Here is a 20693-nt window from a genome sequence, read left to right as displayed (position 1 = left end):
AAGCAGAGTGGTGGTACCTACCCGCGTGGACTTACAATAGGTCCTACCACCAGTAAATTACGATGTTCACCTGTGTATTCTCAACAGCGAAACACTCTAAACATATCTTGAGGCTGAAATTAATCGTCGATGAACGTACTGTTTGGAAGTTTTAAAGAGAGCATTTTAGCTGTTCTCTTTCTTTATTGTCAATTAAACACCACTGAAGGGTTGACGCCTACGGCAACGCGTTTGTATCGCGTTTCTTATTTTACTAATAGGGTTCCTTTTTTTTTTACCTACCTAAGCTGTTTAAGTGTACAATCTATGGCTGTTAGCCTTAAGGGGCTATGTTAGCGTAACAGGGCGAGTAGGTGAGCTCACGGGGCTCAAACCGGGAGTGTTGCTAAGACTGGCCCGAGCAAGACCAGTGCTTCGCAGAATGTACCACCGGATCAGAAACGCGACCCACTGAGAAGATCGGCGAAAACTCAGTAGGAAGGGTTCTTTCTTCATGGACGTAAACCCTATCCACGAGAAGGGTAACCGGTCGAATCCATCGATCTATAGGCCTATCGCGATAACTTCCCTGCTTTAGAAGGTGATGGAGCGAATAATAAATACGCAACTCCAGCAGTATCTTGAGGATCGCCAGTTGACCAATGACCGACAGCACGGTTTTCGTCAGACGCTCAGCTGGGGATCTTCTTGTATAACTTACTCACAGGTGAGCTGAAGCCTTGGAAAACATGGGCGAGGCTCGCGCTGTAAGCCTTAATATCGCAAAGGCCTTTGACAGGGTCAGGCATAGGGCACTTCAAAATGCTGGGAGACCTCAACAGAGCGAAGCGGTACTGTTCCCATCTCTGGGCCGGGGCTCACAACCAGCCACTTCTATTTGACTCTATACAGAAGAAGGCCGTTCGGATTGTCGATAATCCTATTCTCACAGATTGTTTGGAGCCTTTGGCTTTGTGGAGGGCGTTCGGTTCTCTCTTTATTTTGTTCTATAGTGAGATCCCATGATCCCCTTTTTACCATCGCACCGCCCGCCATCAAAGTTCATCCGTATTATATAGAACCACTACGTTCGTCCACAACACGCTTTCAGATATTTTTACCACGTAACACCCGTATTTGGATGAGCTCCCCTCCACGGTTTCCAGAGTGCTATGACATGTCCTTCTTCATACGAAGCTTGTAGAGCGTACCTTAGCGGTAGGCAGCGGCTTGGCTCTACTCCTGGCATTGCTAAAGTCCATGGGCGACGGTAACCACTATCAAGTAGGTAGTCTGTATGCTAGTCTGCCTAAAATGGCAATAAAACAAAAAAGGGCATTCATTAAAACTAGTTTGATTTGCAAAAATGCACTTTATTGCATATGTTTGTTTGTTTGCAGTGTAAGGGAACCGTTCTCTAACTAATTCTAACTCTAACGAACTAAAACAGAGATGCTTTAAATCGTTCCCCTGAGTTCTCTGCTCAGCAGAAACCCGGTCTTAAATTGCGGCGCTCCACTTTCCACCTACTGTCATCTGTCAAGGCGGATTGCCACAACTCGCAAGAAATATTATGATATAGTGGCATCAATATTATTATTTGTTATATTGCACACAATACAAGAGGGCAGTGAACTTAGCAACCTAATGTTAACATCTCGCTGTTAGGAAGGGTTCCCTTATGTCTGGTATCATTATTATTGACCACATATATAAAAATATCTTCCTGATTACTACATGTTCACATTGTTATTAAATAACGTTTCATTGGTACAGTACACTTTTACTATTAAGGAGTCCGCGGTTATTCATTTTATTCAATTATATGAAATTTAAAGCTATATTAAGCACTTAACTAATACAATTATCACACATAACTTATCATAATAAACTTTAAGTATTGCTTATATTTAACTTAACATAGAAACGAAGCATTTTCAAACTTACACAATACATCTATCAATCTTAAAAATTAATAATATAATGAAATTAAAGATACAATCTAAAAATTAAGTCACTACACAAAGTATTTATCTGAAGAAAAAAAGATAAAATTTTTAATTATTCATAATTATAAAAATAAAAATTAAAGTTCCTTCATTTTCGGAATCTTACGTCAATATTAATTGTTTATTGATGCTTAATCCATAGAAGTATTTAATATTACTTTTTGTTTCAACACACTACACACTGTCAGATTGGAATTATTAATACTGCCGTTATGTGGAATACACGGTTTAAAAGCCAGATTTTTAGGTGCTAGAAGTCTGCATCTAGTGTGAACACATTGTCAAGGCGATTGGCCATCACACCGCATTTTTGGTATTCTCCAACTTTCTTCTCGAAAAAGTTTGTCTTACCTTCCAGCGATATTAGATTCATGAAGTCGAAGGGGTTCTTTGTGTTGTAGTGCTGTTGACGAAATTATAAAAAGTCAGTACATTTTGATGTGTTTTTGTTTTAAATATAATATTAAATCGAATTTATATGATTTTTAATATGTTCATGATTATATCTTTCAGTCATTACTATCATTGTTAATTAAGAAATATTAACTCTCCTTTCAGTAGGTGGATTTACAATTTAATTACCTTTTCTCCAATTAGATCAACAAGTAATCTATCTGCAACAAACTCTATGTACTGAGACATTAGTTCGCAGTTCATACCGAGCAGTCTTACAGGGAGCGCATCTGTGAGAAACTCTTGTTCAATGACTACTGCATCTTTTATAATATGCAGGACACATTCCTTAGTTGGCTTTTGAACTAAGTGTTGGAACATCAGACAAGCAAAATCTGTATGCAGACCCTGTGGAGTTAAATCTCATTTATAGCTTCATTTGTGCTAATTTTAATTGTTATGAGCCTTATCATTATAATTACAACAGTTTGAAAAGCATGTTACTCCATTTCAATAGAAACTAAATATAGATTATTGTATAAAGATAACGGGGCTATGTGAGGAACAGTACAACTGATAAAATTATTAAGAATGAATTCTGCTTGACCAATAATTCATTTATAACAATGTTTTTGGAAAACAACTAAATTAGACAACATATAAAAAGTCAATATCCTAATTGTTTTTCTTATACAAACCTCATCCCTGGAAATAAGTTCATTACTGAATGTAAGTCCCGGCATAAGACCCCGCTTTTTGAGCCAGAAGATGGAAGCAAAACTGCCTGAGAAAAAGATTCCTTCTACAGCTGCAAAGGCAACAATCCTTTCACCAAATGTTGCAGTCTTGCTTGCAATCCACTGTAGGGCCCAATCTGCTTTCTTCTTTACACAGGGAAGAGTCTCAATCGCATTAAACAGGAAATCTCTAAAAAAATAAAAAAATATCCAAGATATTTTTTTGCTTTGCCTAGATCAATGATTACCAAACTTATTTCTTTTACCGCCCCCTTTGAAAATCAATTATTTTTCAGCACCCCCTATTTTTTATACACCCCTAAAACTTAATAACAACAATTTCTTTAATTAATTTAGTTATATTAGTCGTTTCTGATGTTTAAACTCACTTTCTAAGCTAGAAATTTTTACCAGTGAGAGAACTTTATAATATTAATAAAATATTTTAATGAAATTAAAAGAAAAAAATATAAATATTATGTAATCTGTTTTCGTTTTTATACTAATATAATGAGATGAATGAATTTCATGATATTTAATAAGTTTGCTGATATCAGGTTCGATTTTACTCAAAAACAATCATAAGTCACCGCGTATGGTAACTTGCAAATGATTTCTCTTTTTAGTAAGCAATGTTGTCACAGCGCTAAATCCACGATCACACAAATATGACGATGTGAGTGCTGACAAAAATCGTTCAACGATAGACCACAATCGAGGGTACAACCGTGGAATTGACTTTTGTAGCCAAAATTGTTATTAGCCATTATTTTTTTTTCTCGTTCTTTGTCATTTCTATAAGTTCTTCTTCCAACTGGGGTGATACTGCTATGTTAACATTTGAAAAAGGATCTAACACCTAGTCTGGTATTTCCAATTTCAAATGTTTTTATTTTAATGAAATTTAAAATACTATATAAAGTAAATGAAATTACAAATTATACATCGCCCCCCCTAACCCACATCAACGTCCCCATTTGTTCTGGGCCTCTTAACACCCCCCTCTATGTTTCAAACGCCCCCAAGGGGGGTTATCACCCACTTTGAGAACGACTGGCCTAGATGGATGAGCTTATGGCTCATTTGGTGTAAGGTAGTTACCAGGGCCCTTAGCCACAAAGAACATAAATACTGCCACCTGTCTTGTAACATGAGTTGAAAGTCTGTTTTATAGTAGAACAGCAGCCTCATCCTTCAAACTGAAGCACATCACCGTTTCACAGCAGAAATAAGCGAGGTGGTAGTATCTATGTAAGAGGGGCTTACCGCCAGTAAAGGTAAGTCAAGTCATTTTATTCATAGACTGGCAAGAAAAAAATTATTGATTAAGAGCAATAATACTGAGACAGTAATAATATTTAATTAAGATAAATAAAATTTACTATACCTCTCCTTCGGATCTCTGATGTATGTATCTATAAGCAGGGAATACATTTCAGAATGAACATTTTCCATGGCTATCTGGAAGCCATAGAAACATCTTGCCTCAGTGACTTGAACTTCTTGTGAAAATCTCTCAACCAAGTTTTCATTTACAATGCCATCTGAAGCCGCAAAGAAAGCAAGGACATGCTTGATGAAATGTCTCTCACTATCTTTTAAGGTTTCCCAGTCTGATAAATCCTAGGAGAAAAATCAGTCAAGTAAGCTAACTTTTCAGCCATAACATTAGTTGTTTAAAATTTAATATAATGTTTAGATTGGAATTTCAATACGAGAACTAAGTGCATGCAAACTGGATCAATATTTTTTTTCAACGACTTCTAACCTTTTCCTAAAAATTTTACCTTGGACAAATCGACTTCCTCGACGGTCCAAAACGAAGCTTCAGCTTTCTTGTACATTTGCCATATATCGGGGTATTGAATAGGGAAGATGACAAAGCGCCGCGGGTTCTCCCGCAGCAGAGGTTCCTTCTGTGGGTCGAACTCTTCGAAATTTTTATCGAGGTCCATTTCCTCAGTCAAATTGTCATTTTTCGTAGCCAATACACTATTTTTCATGGGCGACTGTAACACAAATTAACAATTTTATTATATGAACAACTTTTAACGCATTAATCAAAGAAGGAAACAATACAAACCTTCGTTTGCACACGGTTTTCATCGTTGATTCCGCTATGAAGATTCTCTTTATCAACAGTAGGAGCCATTGTTTATTGCCTTTCAACAGTATTTTAGTTCAAGCTGCTATTGTATCACCACAGTCGGCGGTCTAGTTACAAGTTACAACTCGATGTGAGTTTATTTGCGAAAACTCCCACTGTGTCATCATTAAAATCAACTGGAAAATGCACATATGGCGGGAAGATCGTTCATTGGCTGTATAGTTCCGAAACAGAGACTGTGATGAGGAATGGTATTATAAAATAAATTTTAGCTTTTGTTCAAATTGGTATTACGAAAAAAGTTAACTAGAGTCGTACATTTTAAATTGGCTAAAAATAATACTGTTTTTGTAAGCATAAATTTGAAAGTAAATTTGAAAAAAAATATGTGTTTTTATGAATTACTTATAAATAATAATCTTTTTAAGTTAAAGGGGTGGTTTCGGAACGCTTAATGGCTCCGAAAAATAACAAAATTTCTAGTTGAAAAGGGCGCGAAATTGATGGTGGGAGCAGTGGGTGGGAGGAATGTTTGTAGGTTTACTTTTTAATTATTAAATTATCGGATACGTGTCTATTGGCCGTGTATATTGTTTACAGAGATTAGTTTGAGAAAATGAGTAATAAATTGAAAGTGTATTATATTAAGGAGTACTAGTAGATTCGAATTATTATTCATTGTAAAACAGTTTTCTTTTACAAGTTTTCTTTGTCAGGAAGAAATCGTCGAGCTTCCACATATGCCTTGTGAACGCCAGAAAAAGCAGAAATCCAATTTTTTATTGTTGCTTAAATAAGTGAACGTAGTCCAAGTTCTTTTTTTTTAATTTTTTATTGCTTAGGTGGATGAACGAGCTCACAGCCCGCCTGGTGTTAAGTGGTTACTGGAGCCCATAGACACCTACAACGTAAATGCGCCATCCACCTTGAGATATAAGTTCTAAGATCTCAGTATAGTTACAACGGCTGCCCCCCCTTTCAAACCGAAACGCATTACTGCTTCACGGCAGAAATAGGCAGAGTGGTGGTACCTATCCGCGCGGACTCACAAGAGGTCCTACCACCAGAAAAGTTTCAAGGTATGAATTACATAAAATTAAAAACAGTTTGAATTCGTTTTATATTACTTATATGGGTGAACAAGCTCACGGCCCAAGTGATATTAAGTGGTTACCAGAGGCCCATATATGTTAACAATGTAAATACCGCCACGAACCTTGAGACATGAGTTATAAGTCTCAGTTCTTTCAACGGCTGCCCTGACATTTCAAACCGGAATGTATTACTGCTCTGCGCCAGAAATAGGTGGCGGTGTCTACTGATGAGCGCCGACAAGACAGATAGTGATAATAAGCTGATTTACATATATGTAATCGTAAGTATGAAACAGAGAAGATCGTAAGCACTTTATTCTATTTACTTACAGTTACTGCTTCGATTTTTGTAATGAAAACAGGCTGTATAGTGTAATTTCTTCGTCTTTCGAATTCCCAGAAAAATTAAACCAATGAATTTGACGTTAACGAAATCGCTGTCAGGCTGTCTTAAGCTGAGCTGTCAATGCCGGAAAATTTTGCTTTTAATTCTGTAAATTTTGTTATTTGGGCTCTTGTTTAAATTCTGATTAGGTGTAATATTTAAAATGTCTGATAACGATGACGATTATATGTGTGATGAGGAAGAAGACTATGGCTTGGTATGTTCATTTTAGGCATAAGTTGAGCACTCAACATGTTTTTAGTATTCTCCTACACATTCTGACTTCGTTACGATTGTTGATCACCTGTTTAAAGTACGCTTTTGAATTTTCATGTTCAAAATAAATGTATATATGACACCAAGATGTTAGGCTTTCAAACGGCTATACGGTAATTGGCCGGCTTAATACACACCTCTGATCTCACACTGAACATTTATGGAACGCCTGCAAATATCAGTTTTAAGCCAAAATTTAATAAAGAAAATCTTTTGCAATCGTAGGAATATTCAGAAGACAGTAATTCAGAACCAGATGTGGACCTCGAAAACCAGTACTACAATAGCAAAGCACTGAAAGAAGATGTACCACAAGCCGCATTACTCAGTTTCCAGAAGGTTTTAGAGCTAGAAGGTGGAGATAAAGGGGAATGGGGATTCAAAGCTCTCAAACAAATGATCAAAATTAATTTTAAGCTAGTTAGTATATTGATAATTGATATTAATTATTGACTAGTAAGTTGAAAAATGTAGAAATTAATTGAATTGTGAAACCATCATTTTTGCATGATAATATATTTGAGACATTTTATCAACCTGAAGGAGCAAAAACTTAGACTGCGCAGTGGGTCTAGTTAAAGTTTTAACTCAACTCTGAATGCTGTCACTTTGAGATATGATTAATCAATCATTAATGATCAGTGTTAATTTTGAGCTTGATAGCACAAATTATCTAGCAGTAGCTACATTATAGGCTTCTCCATGCTTCCTACCAATATTCAAGTTAGAAAATATGAGTTATATTGAAGATAATGGGGAAATACAACTAGTATTATAAGGCCAAGCTCATGCTTATGTAATAAGCAGTTAGACAAGTTTATCTGGTAGTTGCTATCATTCAAGTTACCTTAACTTAATGCCTGGTTCATTCAGATACTTACAATATAACATGAAACTTTCAGAGTAACTTTACAGAAATGATGGCGAGGTATAAACAACTCTTAACATACATTAAAAGTGCCGTCACTAGGAATCATTCGGAAAAATCTATCAATTCAATTTTAGATTACATCTCTACATCTAGGAATGTGAGTAACTGTCCTTTTCACTTACACATATAATTGGAGATATAAATAGCTTGTTTGCCTTTACAAGCTCAGAATATAATAACTAATAAATTCTTCCAGATGGAATTATTACAAGACTTTTATGAAACAACATTAGAAGCATTGAAAGATGCAAAGAATGATAGACTCTGGTTTAAGACCAACACTAAACTTGGGAAATTGTATTATGACAGAGGAGATTTCAACAAGCTAGCAAAAATATTGAAACAACTACATCAGAGTTGTCAGGTGAGTAATAATTTCTGTAAAATGTTATTCCAGATTCACTTGTGATGCAGGCATGCATTTATAACATATAAAAAGACACAGGTTAAGATCAGAACATAAGATGAAATCTTTTGTGGTGTGGTCACAATTGGCATCATAGCCAATTGTTGTCTTCACTAATGACAATTAAACCAGATGTTCATCTGTACATTTGCATATTTATTAATTTATTGACAAAATAACAATTATTATTAAATATCAAAAATTGAGGCATGGTTGTGGAAATGTCTCTATATTGTTCTTAAGTGATTGATAATATTGTTTGCTACTTACCTACCTTGAATTCTGTAATTCTAGTCATCGTAACTAAACATAAAATTTATTTTATTATACTTATATGTTGTTTTTGCATTTTTCCTATTATTTTCAACTCCTTTTTTTATCTTTTGGCTTAATCTCAGATGACTACTTCCTTAACTACTTATGACCACAAAAACTGTGGAGTATTTGAAATGAACATCACAAGTACTTCAAAATTCAATGTGCCTTTTTAAAGAATTATGGTCTGATTCAAAAATTGTTAACATTCTTATCCCAAAAAAAATTGAGGATGAATAAATACTAAAACCAAATATTCTGAAGTTTCCACCCCCATGCCATAACTATCAAATATTTGTATTATGTGCATTAAAAATTTTCAAACTGCCAACTATTACTCATTTAAAATAAAAGTTGACTTGGTATTCAACATATTCTCTTTCCAGACTGATGAAGGTGAAGATGATCTCAAGAAAGGAACGCAACTACTAGAAATATATGCTCTTGAGATACAAATGTATACTGCACAAAAGAACAATAAGAAATTAAAAGCATTATACGAACAGTCCCTACACATAAAATCTGCAATACCACATCCACTCATCATGGGTGTCATCAGAGGTAAGACGATGTATTTTAGTTAATTGCATCATATTATATAATATGATGCCCCAGCACTGTGTCCCAGCGTCACATGCTCTATTTATATTTTGCTCTATGGTAAAGTTACAGTATAAAGCTACAATTCATAAATTTTTTCTAAACTCCATGCTTTAATATTGAATTTCATGCTTCTTCGTTCAAAAGTTTCTTTTACAAAATGTTAACTTATCTATACTCTCTTAAGATTTGGAAAAATATCAAGATATGCATACATTTATTTCTAACCAAAAGTAGGTAAATACACATACATAGGTATAAGAAATGTCATGCACCTTACTATTTGACTATTTGATTATACATATATAATTATGTATTTCCAAATAAGCAGTAGCCTTGAATTTACTCGTTTTGGGGTAAAATATCCAAAAATGTTTCCTTGGTGGATACTTGCAATACAAGAGCTACCAACTACCACACTTTCAGGCAGCTCCATCGGCTTCTTCTTCTTTGTCGTTTCCTCATTACTGAGGGTCGTGACCACCTTGGTCCAGTTTTTGCACCAGCTTCCTCCAATGCTGCCTGCATTCGGCCTGCTTAATGGCGCCCGGGACGCTGGTGTTTGTGGCCTCCTTGATAATGTCCGTCCACCTGGTTGGCAATCTTCCTCGACTTCTCTTTCCTTCCACGTGACCTACAACTATTAATTTTTCCAAGTTCTCTGGATTTTGTCGGGCCACGTGTCCGAAGTACTTGAGGAGACGCTGCATACAGATTGTGGATAGACGGGTCTTGACATTTAGCTCCTCGAGAATTGATACATTTGTTCGGCGCTCCGTCCATGATACCCCCAACATTTTGCGCCAACATCACATTTCAAATGCGTCAATTCTCGATCGGGTACTGCCCTTGAGGGTCCACGTCTCAGAAGCGTACAAGAATATGGAGAAGATAAGGGTTCTCATGAGCTTTATCTTGGTTTTTTTGTTTATGCTGCGGTTTCTCCAAATCTTCTCCAATCGCTTCACAGCTGATTTTGACATCTGGGCCCTCCTGACCACCTCCCTGTCACAATGAATCATCCGGACAAGTATTTGAATATGAGCAATGATAGATCGTGATGTCATAATTTCAGAATGCGGCGGCAAAATGCACCTTCGTGAGGGAGAATTTGAGAAAGCGCACACAGACTTCTTCGAGGCGTTCAAGAACTATGACGAGTCCGGGAGTCCGAGGCGGACCACGTGTCTGAAATATTTAGTTTTAGCTAATATGTAAGTAAGAATCTTTGATGTGGATGCTCATTTGAGTTTACTCATCAAGGCCCAATAATAAAAAAACCAATAGTTTTTGTTGGAAGTGGAAGGAGGTGTACCTACTCATAAAAGTAAATATTGATGATTGAACAGGTTGATGAAATCCGGCATAAACCCATTCGATTCCCAAGAAGCGAAGCCGTACAAGAACGATCCCGAGATCCTCGCCATGACCAACCTGGTGATGGCCTACCAGAACAACGACATTAATGAATTCGAATCCATACTCAAACATAATAGGTAACACACATTGTTTCATGCAAAATACTTTCACATTATATGTCATTTATATGTCACATGCCATAGTCAAATTGTGTTAATATCGGGTGACTGAAAAAATTATTTTACGACACACAACTGTAAAGATAGCAATAAAATACTTATATTGTAGGAATAACATAATGGATGATCCGTTTATCCGGGAACACATAGAGGACCTGCTGAGGAACATCAGAACTCAGGTGCTGATCAAACTGATCGGGCCTTACACCAGGATCCACATACCGTTCATATCCAAGGAGCTTAATATTGATGAGAAGGAAGTTGAGAATTTACTTGTCACATGTATTCTGGATAAGTGAGTACGGATTTTAAATAATATAATAATTTTTCCCTTTTGGCTTCTATTAGGTGCGTAATGGACCTAAATGACTCGTTAATATTATACTGACCCCTGGCTTCAGATATAAGTGAAGTAAACAAATACTGCATCAGCACAATGTATCTTGCAATTTAAATCCGAACTCCTAAATGTTTCGTGGCAGTAATAATGAATTGAGATACTTAAGATAGGAGTGAAATATTTTCGTCGACCCGTCGGTCGGGCGTCCTCGGGATGGCGCCGCGAGTCTGGTTGTAATGTTGACCGCGGGAACCCCCTTACTCTGACCGGACTCTGACCCCGGGTGGAGATCGAACTTTGGGTGTAAGAGTGCAGGAGAGTCGTTTAGTGCAGTAGGGCCCTAAAACTCCTTGGGCCCGCGGTCCTCTACCAACATCTGCAGATCGTCAAGTCCCACATACCCCGCGCGCTTTCTAGGCGCGGGGACCACGTAGGAGTTTTTTTTTTTATTGCTAAGGGTGGACGAGCTCACAGCCCACTTGATGTTATTTGGTTACTGGAGCCCATAGACATCTACAACGTAAATGCGCCACCCACCTTGAGATATAAGTGTTCTAAGGTCTCAAGTATAGTTACAACGGTTATCCCACCCTTCAAACCGAAACGTATTACTGCTTCACGGCAGAAATAGGCGGGGTGGTGGTACCTACCCGCGCGGACTCATAAGAGTAGTTAAATATTTGAGAGATAGTAGAGCCCCGTTGTTGCAGCACCATCAGCGGGCGCATCGACCAGGTGAACTCAGTGCTGGAGCTGGCGTCGGGGCGGCGCGGCGCGGCGCGGTACGGCGCGCTCGACAAGTGGACGGCGCAGCTCGCGGCGCTGCACCAGGCGCTCGCCAACAAGATGGCCTAGCAACGCCAAGCCGACACCCTCTCTTACAAACAATGCTTCCCAAACTTAGCGGACCAGAACTCATTATGTAATGGAAAACAAATTTGAGGAACTAAGTCTATTCGAAATCTGCGGGAATGAGGTCTGCGACTCTGAAAACTTTGGGATTCAATGATTTTAATGGGCCTAAGGGCTTAAAAAATGTTAACCACTGTTACCAATCTTTGGCCCTGATGTCGATTATTAATTAATCATATTAAACAATTTCTATCGTGTGTGTTGCTTTTGTATTTTTTTTTTCATTTTTAATATATTTCAAAAGTAGTGCTAACTGAAATAATTCAGCGGTCTTAGAGCCAACGCTATGGAGATTGATTGATATGATTAATTAATATTTCTTAGTCGTGCGAGTTTGTGTTACGACCCCCCTTTTTTTAATAAATATATGGCATGGATAACTCGAAGCAAAAATGAACGGTAATATAATGAAATAAAGTGCCCTTGACTATCCATGGTTTAGTCGGATTTGACTCAGTGCAGACTAGCTTAAGCTTCGAGCCGTATTCATTGCGCGGTGGCCGGGAAAGATAACCGGTAATGTAATAAAAATTGAATACTGGCAATGGTCTTCTGTTCCCCGCCACTGCGCCTGAGAATTTGTACATCAGAATGTAATTTTTATAAATATCGATGTATTTCTTTCTACAATCGGACAACGCGTGAAGCCACTGTCTCGCATGTTTTTTATGGAAACATAAGTGAATCGGCAGTGATGAAAAAATGTAATTATCACATAAAATAAAGCGTTTTTAAGAAGGAATTGACTTTATTTTGATGACCTTGAAAAATGTGTTATCGTTGTTGCTATTACAAGCTAAGCTAAGCCAAATGACAGGCATCGGTGTGCAAAGTATTTCAAAGAACAAGCCTATTCGCATTAACAATCGAAAATCTAACGTAATGTCATTGGTTACCTTTCAAATCTGTCTTTTCCCCATTAATATTTCCATCAGAGATCACTTTTAGGCAAGTGATGAAGCTATTCAACATTAAACAATCTTGAGCCTTAGTCACCCTCCTCTCTCTCTCCTAATGTATTTGCACGTGGTTATCGAATACCTGTGTTCTACCCTATAAATGGGGACGCATACACATAGCTACAGCCCACTGAGTTTCTCACCGATCTTCTGCACTGCACTGCTCTTGCTAGACAAGGCTTAGCAACGTCGTCAGGTTTGAGCCCCGTGAGCTCACCTACACGCTAGGGTAACGCTTATATTATAGCCTCAGAAGGCTTTATGCATAGGAAGCACAAAAAAGGGGGAGGGGGACCGTTGACTGCCTAGCGAAAAAATGTGCGGGATTGTGATACCGTCCTGTGTAGTCTCACAATATGCCATCAGTAGTGAGCACTGATTAAACAAATTTATAAACTTCGGGATCATAATATAATAAAACTACATTCAATTTTTCCAATATTATATGTATTTTATTAATATAAGTTCATTCGTAAAATCATTATAGAATAATTAAAATTGGACGGATCAATAATATATCACAGGTTAGTTTAAACACGACAAGTTACATTAGTACAATTTAACAGGAGATTCACAAATATGAGCAAAGTACATAAAAATGCAATCATTTTATTTTTGTAAAATATTATTTTCTGTGCGAACGCGCGATATGAAAGAAACTTCTTTGACGTTAAATAAAGAGAACGTGCGCTCTTTTAAGTACTTAGTAACACACATTTTGTGGACCATAAAAATATGTCTTGTTTTTATAGATTCAAATAAAATCTTTCATACGTGATCATTGACACTGACAAGTGTTCGTCAGCAATCACAAACAAAGCATTTTTAATAAAATTTTTGTTGAATAAATTGCGAAATTTTAATTTGTCAATTTAGAAAATATTTTAGTCATATTGTGGATTAATTTGTAAGAAAAAAAATTATGTGGTAATGACAGTTGTTATATAATAGAGAATACACATTTGTTTTATAAACAAAGATAAAAATGAAAAACATTGAAATAATAAACATTTTCATTACCGCTTGACTGAGGTCTCCTAGGTAGTGCTTACTTAGTAAGCACATAGTGAACTAAACCACTAACGCCATCTAGTTTGTTTTTATATACTTGGAAAACGCAATTCTGTCGGCGACTGCACCTCAGTTACGCAATGAAACGGTAGGGCTGCTTACGTTTTAATTAAAATGGCACCAAATAATATTTTTTAATTACAATAATATATGTACTTATGATATCCTTTTAATACAGATTACACGCGTACACATTATTCTTAACTCTAAGGCAGTGTTAAAATTTTGAATAAATTCGTTGTCACAATTTCGTATGAACATTACCCTTTTTAACGCGTTTTTATTACCTTGGCCTGTGTGTATATAATATTTTGCAGTGGAAATTTTCAATATTATTTTCAACGATTTTAAAGATTTGAAAATTTACACACTTCTCAAAGATCGATCAAAATACCATCATAGTTCTACTACTTTGGCCTAATATCTTGAACAGGATAATAAAAGTATATTATTTTAATTTTTGCCTTTTTCGCCTAAGGCGTGTTTTTTTTTTTAACTTTTTTAAATTTTGCCTTATACTGTAGTTCTGTAAATCCATGGAATGTACATTTAAGGGACAAACTCGTTATTCGTTTGTTTGTTATACAGTAAAACGGTAGAGTTTGTGTTATCTTGGCCGGTTCACGTAGCCGGTCGGAAGATGATGCTGAAATTTGTAAAATGTACATTCTCATTTGTTTGAAACTTAAGAGGTATGAGGTGAATGTGCTTACGGCCTACTTAGTGTTAACCTCATAAGAGTTAGACACGTTGTGGTGTCACCCACTGTGAGACATGAGGTCAGAGTTTCAACAGTAAATACGTGTCCCACTTTGAAAACCGGAACCCATAGCCGTTTCTCAGCTTATCTGTTAAATCTTGTTAGTATGTTACAGTTATTGTAAAGTTCCTTCTATTTCAGATAACAACCATTACATATTCATGTTTTCTATTAACTACGATACAACAATGTTTAGGTAAAGTGTATACGTGGAAGGTTACCCATGCGATGGACCGATCAAGTGAAAGTTGGCGGTTGTTTACATGAGTGTACCAGACTCACCACAAGCCAGGAGAAATTATAATTTCCGTAATTACTGGTGGTAGGACCTCTTGTACGTCCGCGCGGGTAGGTACCACCGCCCTGCCTATTTCTGCCGTGAAGCAGTAATGCGTTTCGGTTTGAAGGGTGGGGCAGCCGCTGTAACTATACTGAGATCTTAGAACTTATATCTCAAGGTTGGTGGCGCATTTACATTGTAGATGTCCATGGGCTCCAGTAACCACTTAACACCAGGTGGGCTGTGAGCTCGTCCACCCATATAAGCAATAAAAAAAAAACGATCATGACTGCTCTGACAAGAGTGATACGACAAAGAAAAAATAAATGGATGTACCAGTTCAGTGGGCAGGTTTATCGTGGAGCCAGGGCCGGAAGATCGGCAGCGTGCTCGGGTACAGAGTGCCGGGAGGGTCCGCGCCCTCCTCGCGGTACGGGTACGTGCCCACCACTATCGGCAGCTGTAGCTTCACCTCCTTCTCCAAACTCTTGGGCTCTATTATAAACTGAAAGAGATAGCACTCGGTGGATAGAGTGCGGACTTTTTTATGCTTGAGGGATTACTGGTGGCCTCTCCACTTTCATCAGGGCAGATGGGCGAGCAAAGGCTCAGCTAGGAGAGATGGAATTTGCTAACAGCTGCCCGAGCGCCTCCCAAAGGAAATATAACAGCTCAAGGGCAGCTGCTTCGCGAATGAATCTATTGAGTGCGGATTGGCTTTACCATGGTCAGTTTGGGGCGATGATCAGAAAACGAAAAGCAAGTAGTATGCTGATAACGACATTTCCATTATTTTTTGATAATAACGCTAAATCTATCGTTAACTGCTATTAGACAAAAAAACATTGAGAAACACGAGGAGAAAAACGTAATGTTGTTTTGTCTCTAACTTATTTAGAGGTTAATTATTGTTTTTATTAATATAATTTCACTTGATTTGTGCAGGGTATGAATAGTAGTTGACATTTCTATGGGACGACAAAGTTCTGATACAAAAAAAATTTGTGCGGTCTTCGCTCTGGTCACGCGCTGCACAGGAGTTGGAGCGATGAAAGTGAACCGAGCGAATGCCTTATGAAATGAACACAAAATTGGCATTACTGAGGTCCATGGGCGACGGTAACCACTCACCATCAGGTGGGCCGTGTGCTCGTCTGCCTACAAGGGCAATAAAAAAATTAAAAAAAAAAACAAAGAAACTGTCCAATTTGTATAAAAGGGTAGAATGGCACTTACGAAGACGTCATAGTGCACGGATATGAGATGGCAGCCCCTGAGGTTGGTGGGCGGCAGCGGCGGCACGTACAGCTGCTCGCGGCGCCACACGTCCGCCGCGCCCGCGCGCACCTTGCCGTGCCGCAGCACCGACAGCTCGCGCACCTCCTTCGCCGCCACCTGCCGCCCCACCGACACTACACTCACTCAACTGTCCTTGCGTTCTTACTATATGAGACACGAGCTCTCACCCAACCCAATGTTTACCCTCCGTATTATATCAAATCAAATCAAAAATATTTTATTCAACATCTTGACTCTATGAAAGTACATACTTGTTGAACGTCAAAAAGAACTACCGCCAATTCACAAAAACTAGCCTCCGTCCTGAGAAGAACTGGCAAGAAACTCAGCGGGCACGTCTTTTTTTTATATTAGATTTTTTTTTTTAATATTCATTTTTACAATGAGTATTATAACGTAACAATTATATTATAGATATAAAATTGTATAGATGTATACGGATATGCATTTAATTAATAGTTACATGCTTCTTAATTACAATGAGTACAGCTTACAGACCGTAATGCAATTTTTGAAAAGCACATTTGCTATCTACTGGTGGTGGGATATCTTGTGAGTCCGCGCGGGTAGGTACCTCCACCCTGCCTATTTCTGCCGTGAAGCAGTAATGCGTTTCGGTTAGAAGGATGGGGCAGCCGTTGTAACTATACTTGAGACCTTAGAGCTTATATCTCAAGGTGGGTGGCGCATTTACGTTGTAGATGTGTAAACAATAAAATAAAAAATCCTACAATTTGTGTCTTTTTGCAGACATTTGGCAACATGGTCTGGTAAAAAACGAAATGTAAGCCGAATCATTCACTGATCCTCATTCCTCATCCACTTTGATTGTCCAGTAACAGCGTGGATTGATGGATTTAGTGTGGGTCAGTAACCTTCCCGTGCGCGTGGTAGTGTATGGTCTCGGTGAGCGCGGCCCTCGATCCCTTGATGGTGGTGCGGCTCCGGTTGTGCAGCGCGGCGGAGAGCAGCACGGTCTCGCCCGGCACGTACGCGCTGCGGTCCAGCGACACGCGGCACGACACGGCGCCGCCGCCCACACACCCCACTCCCACGCGGTGATCCACGCTGCACTCTAACTCTTGCTGCGAAGGTACATTCTCTACTGACTACCGACTAAATTATTACAAGCTTATCGTTCTTACGTCATTAAAATACACTTTTTTCAATGTGTGCGGTCAGTAGACCTTTATGAACAATATTTTTTAATCTAGAAAGTACATACTCAACTGCGTTCGTTTTTTAAATTTCGTCTTGCACTTTTTTGTAAACGAGTTCTAAAGAAATTTCCAGCCAATAGTACATCAGAGTTTATTCTTTACAGATTATATTCCAAGATGTTACAGACTACAAAAGTTATCTGACGAATAGCTAGCGCCAACAAATTATTTTAAGATACAAAGTTTCGACACAACCAGATATACAGTGTTTATTACAAAAAACTAACCACAAACTATTTTAAATTTGTTTTAGAATAAAGCACAGGTCACTTTTGTATTTGCTCTAGTAGGGTAATAATAAAGTGATGTCAAACATTTTGGATCATTTTACCCACTTTTTAACAACGACATGCACGACCGTGGAAAAATCTCAATATTCGCAAAAAATGCATCACTGTTATGAAGTAAATTTTTCTCACACTAATAAATTATATAACTAATAAGCATGTTTACTAAAATTTAGTAGGTCATTACATTTTCTATAGAGTTAAATGTTTGTGTGAAAAATGTTATAGTAACAAAGGCTATAAAAGTCACTTAGTTCAATAACATTGCAATTAAAACTTAATGTTAGAATTTCTAAGTCAAATAAACTCTGAGTTCTGGGAATCTACCTATGTATGGCATTAGACATGAACTATATACTACATATTTTTTGTAGCTCTTGAAAATCCCCTTCCTCTGAAAGCCATGTTACATAATGTGAAGTAAACTCTGTACATAGACGCTTGAAAGGCAAACGTGACTAAGCGACAATAGCTGCTTTGTACATAGATTATAGGCAATAACCATTTTCGATGCACAAAAAAAAATTATTTCTAGGTCTATTAAAATCACTTCAATCCTACAGCTACTAGCTAGATTCTACTACAGCTAGATTCGTTAAAATAAATTTTGTTTTCAGGTATTTCAACTTTAAATTAGTCTACTGTAAAGTTCACGCATTGTTGCTTAGTCACGTTTGCCTTTCAAGCGTCGACATGATTTCCCAATCTACCCATACCTAATAGCAAAGCAAAGCGAAATGTTTAACAATATTCAATTTACACAAGAAGACGATTGTGAGGTAGTGAGATTTTTATGAAAGATTAATCTTGCTTAGCATAAGAGCAACAGTCAAAAGTCTAGATAGAGTATAGTTTTCTTCGCTCTTCGCAATTTAATATAGGATTTTATACAACTTACTGCCAAAACAGGGGGCTCCAAATTCAAATCGATTGGGTTCATAACAATGAACACTTGTTGGTTTTTATGTGTCAATCCGTTGGGTTCCCTCAGGGCTGCTTTACAATAGTACTGGACCCAGCCATGTGTGCCCAGAAATGTGGATGGAAGACCCATGGGTAGTCCTAACTTGAAAGGGAAGCTATGGATACCGGGCGATAGGGTTGTTGTACCATGACCTGTTTGAAAAGAAAAAAATATATTTATTTAAAATACAGTATTAAAAAAACTAACCAATAAGCAAGACAAAACAAGATATGCAGTACTGGCTCTATAATGTATAGTGAGCACTATGTGTAGGTATAGTGGTTTATAAAAATATTGAAAACTAATCTGGGTTCTTTCCTCTGGAAAAAGACTGCACAAATTTACTTTAATATCAGGTTCAATTACATATATTATTATTTACAGGATTTAAGAAACCGACATGTTTTGTGAGAGCACAGACCCTTATAAAATTCTTTGTATACTAAATCACATAACCTAAATTTTTGTGGTGTCTAGAATAACACCATTTCATTTATCAAAGTCATATGTTTTAGTATCTTGACATTTAATGTTTAATAAAAGTAATTATCTCATCAGATTACCTGGTTCTCCCAGCAGTCTCATTCTAAAGTCAATATAGTTTTCTTTATCAAATAGCCTCTCGTGTCTCCCGGAACCCACCCTTACCACACCTTCTCCCACTACATGGAAATGTAGACCTAGAACAAGGGAATTTCATCACAATCATATCTATATTCTTCTGTTCTTAAGATTTAATTCTGTAAACTGATACATATAATAATATGATGTGAGGCTATTACTATCACAGACAACTGTTAAACAAACACTAGGAGTTGAGAACACCAGGGTCTTATATCAATATCTTCTGAATAATAGCCGAGATGTATTTTTACCATGTACTCTGAAGTTTAGTTTGGATTATGAAGATTGTAATGTAAATGATGTTTAATGTTCTTACCTAACACAGGCGTATCATCCTGCAATTCCATTAACACTTTTCCCGAGAGGAATTGACCCGGAAAATACAGTAAGGACGTATTGTCGAACACTATAAGGAATTTTAGAAGTTTCCGCGGCATTTTCAATTCTTTTTTATGTTAAGCACTAGTTGTATCAATCGCGAACGGGACCAGTCATCTACCTACCATGGAATCACTAAACATCAAATTAGCATGAATAATTTTGCACTAATGCTTAACTTCGTAAACTTAACTGCAGCTGTTCCTGCTGTGGCTACCAATTAAGTCATTTAGTTGTAATTTAACTCGACGATACATCTTCTATAGGTTGAAAGAATTCGCGTAAGACCTTGGTACTACGAAAGTGACACCCACGACGATATTATCCTCGTAAGTTTCTCAGAGATGCCGTAACTAGGTACATTGTCTAACAAAGTTATGAAATATGCTAATTGAAGGCCAATCAACTATCAACTATGTGTGGAGAATTTACTTGACTAAATAAATAACAATAATGTGTATAGTGTTGTTTTCGATAAATTCACATGTTATTTGATGTTTAGTCTTCCCTCTAATTCAACTTTTAAAACTTCATACTTGCTAAGTAATAAAAAAAGACACAACTAACAAATCAAGCCCCTGCCTGCCCCTGATTGACCAGTCTAAGTTACTGACATAGATTATACACTTAATATATTAGAGATAGATGCGCAACTCTCATTTTTATTTTTGCTTTAGTTAAAGCCCGGTCCAGCAGGCGTCGCTACGGTCGATTATTAGTCTCCCTACCCCCCACCAGGTGGCTTTTTTAGTAATTTAAATATTTTTAATAACTCTCTTTATGAAAAAATCTTATCGTTTAGAATCGCTGAAATTCCCGGTAGTACTTA

General features: G+C 37.3%; 3 protein-coding genes across 8 annotated transcripts; 1 reads left to right on the top strand and 2 right to left on the bottom strand.

Annotated features, from left to right (window-relative positions):
* Positions 1-1336: 1336 nt before the first annotated feature.
* On the bottom strand, positions 1337-5700 carry RnrS (ribonucleoside-diphosphate reductase subunit M2). Its single transcript, XM_028175781.2, has 6 exons — positions 5202-5700; positions 4906-5127; positions 4506-4741; positions 3080-3308; positions 2571-2789; positions 1337-2391 (listed from the first exon to the last, which is right to left on the bottom strand). The coding sequence occupies exons 1-6, from the start codon at positions 5268-5270 to the stop codon at positions 2239-2241; spliced, it is 1128 nt and encodes a 375-aa protein (XP_028031582.2). The 5' UTR covers positions 5271-5700; the 3' UTR covers positions 1337-2238.
* A 1032-nt stretch (positions 5701-6732) lies between these two features.
* On the top strand, positions 6733-12764 carry alien (COP9 signalosome complex subunit 2 alien). The gene is made up of 9 exons (XM_028175771.2): positions 6733-6921; positions 7206-7400; positions 7883-8008; positions 8108-8275; positions 9019-9193; positions 10308-10446; positions 10582-10728; positions 10880-11065; positions 11821-12764. Exons 1-9 carry the CDS (start codon positions 6868-6870, stop codon positions 11963-11965), a joined length of 1335 nt encoding a protein of 444 aa, XP_028031572.1. The 5' UTR covers positions 6733-6867; the 3' UTR covers positions 11966-12764.
* Positions 12765-13411: 647 nt separating this feature from the next.
* Vdup1 (arrestin family protein Vdup1) lies at positions 13412-20544 on the bottom strand. 6 transcript variants are annotated; one of them, XM_028175756.2, is made up of 8 exons: positions 20432-20544; positions 19803-19999; positions 19426-19542; positions 18797-19014; positions 17267-17476; positions 16329-16487; positions 15429-15597; positions 13412-14698 (listed from the first exon to the last, which is right to left on the bottom strand). In XM_028175756.2, exons 2-7 carry the CDS (start codon positions 19921-19923, stop codon positions 15433-15435), a joined length of 990 nt encoding a protein of 329 aa, XP_028031557.1. In that variant the 5' UTR covers positions 19924-19999; positions 20432-20544; the 3' UTR covers positions 13412-14698; positions 15429-15432. The 6 variants fall into 6 exon arrangements, with proteins under 6 accessions (XP_028031557.1, XP_028031558.1, XP_028031561.1 ...); XM_028175757.2 differs by having other exon boundaries at positions 20349-20474; XM_028175760.2 differs by having other exon boundaries at positions 19803-19985; positions 20432-20472.
* Between the last annotated feature and the right edge of the window lie 149 nt (positions 20545-20693).

Source organism: Bombyx mandarina, chromosome 05, assembly GCF_030267445.1.
Source record: "Bombyx mandarina strain Sakado chromosome 05, ASM3026744v2".
Classification (NCBI taxonomy): Eukaryota; Metazoa; Arthropoda; class Insecta; order Lepidoptera; family Bombycidae; genus Bombyx; species Bombyx mandarina.
Note: the sequence above shows the minus strand (reverse complement) of the source record. Positions and strands in the feature narration are given on the sequence as shown.

Excerpts from the sequence above, each read along its gene's own strand:
- RnrS (XM_028175781.2), bottom strand. The coding sequence starts at position 5,270 with ATGGCTCCTACTGTTGATAAAGAGAATCTTCATAGCGGAATCAACGAT. Across the intron at positions 2,790-3,079 it reads AACTTATTTCCAGGGATGAG|GGTCTGCATACAGATTTTGC; the intron begins GTTTGTATAAGA and ends TTAACTCCACAG. Across the intron at positions 2,392-2,570 it reads TTGATCTAATTGGAGAAAAG|CACTACAACACAAAGAACCC; the intron begins GTAATTAAATTG and ends TTTCGTCAACAG.
- alien (XM_028175771.2), top strand. The coding sequence starts at position 6,868 with ATGTCTGATAACGATGACGATTATATGTGTGATGAGGAAGAAGACTAT. Across the intron at positions 8,276-9,018 it reads AACTACATCAGAGTTGTCAG|ACTGATGAAGGTGAAGATGA; the intron begins GTGAGTAATAAT and ends TTCTCTTTCCAG. Across the intron at positions 9,194-10,307 it reads CATCATGGGTGTCATCAGAG|AATGCGGCGGCAAAATGCAC; the intron begins GTAAGACGATGT and ends TCATAATTTCAG.
- Vdup1 (XM_028175756.2), bottom strand. The coding sequence starts at position 19,923 with ATGCCGCGGAAACTTCTAAAATTCCTTATAGTGTTCGACAATACGTCC. Across the intron at positions 19,543-19,802 it reads GGATGATACGCCTGTGTTAG|GTCTACATTTCCATGTAGTG; the intron begins GTAAGAACATTA and ends CCCTTGTTCTAG. Across the intron at positions 16,488-17,266 it reads ACTACCACGCGCACGGGAAG|GTGGCGGCGAAGGAGGTGCG; the intron begins GTTACTGACCCA and ends GTGGGGCGGCAG.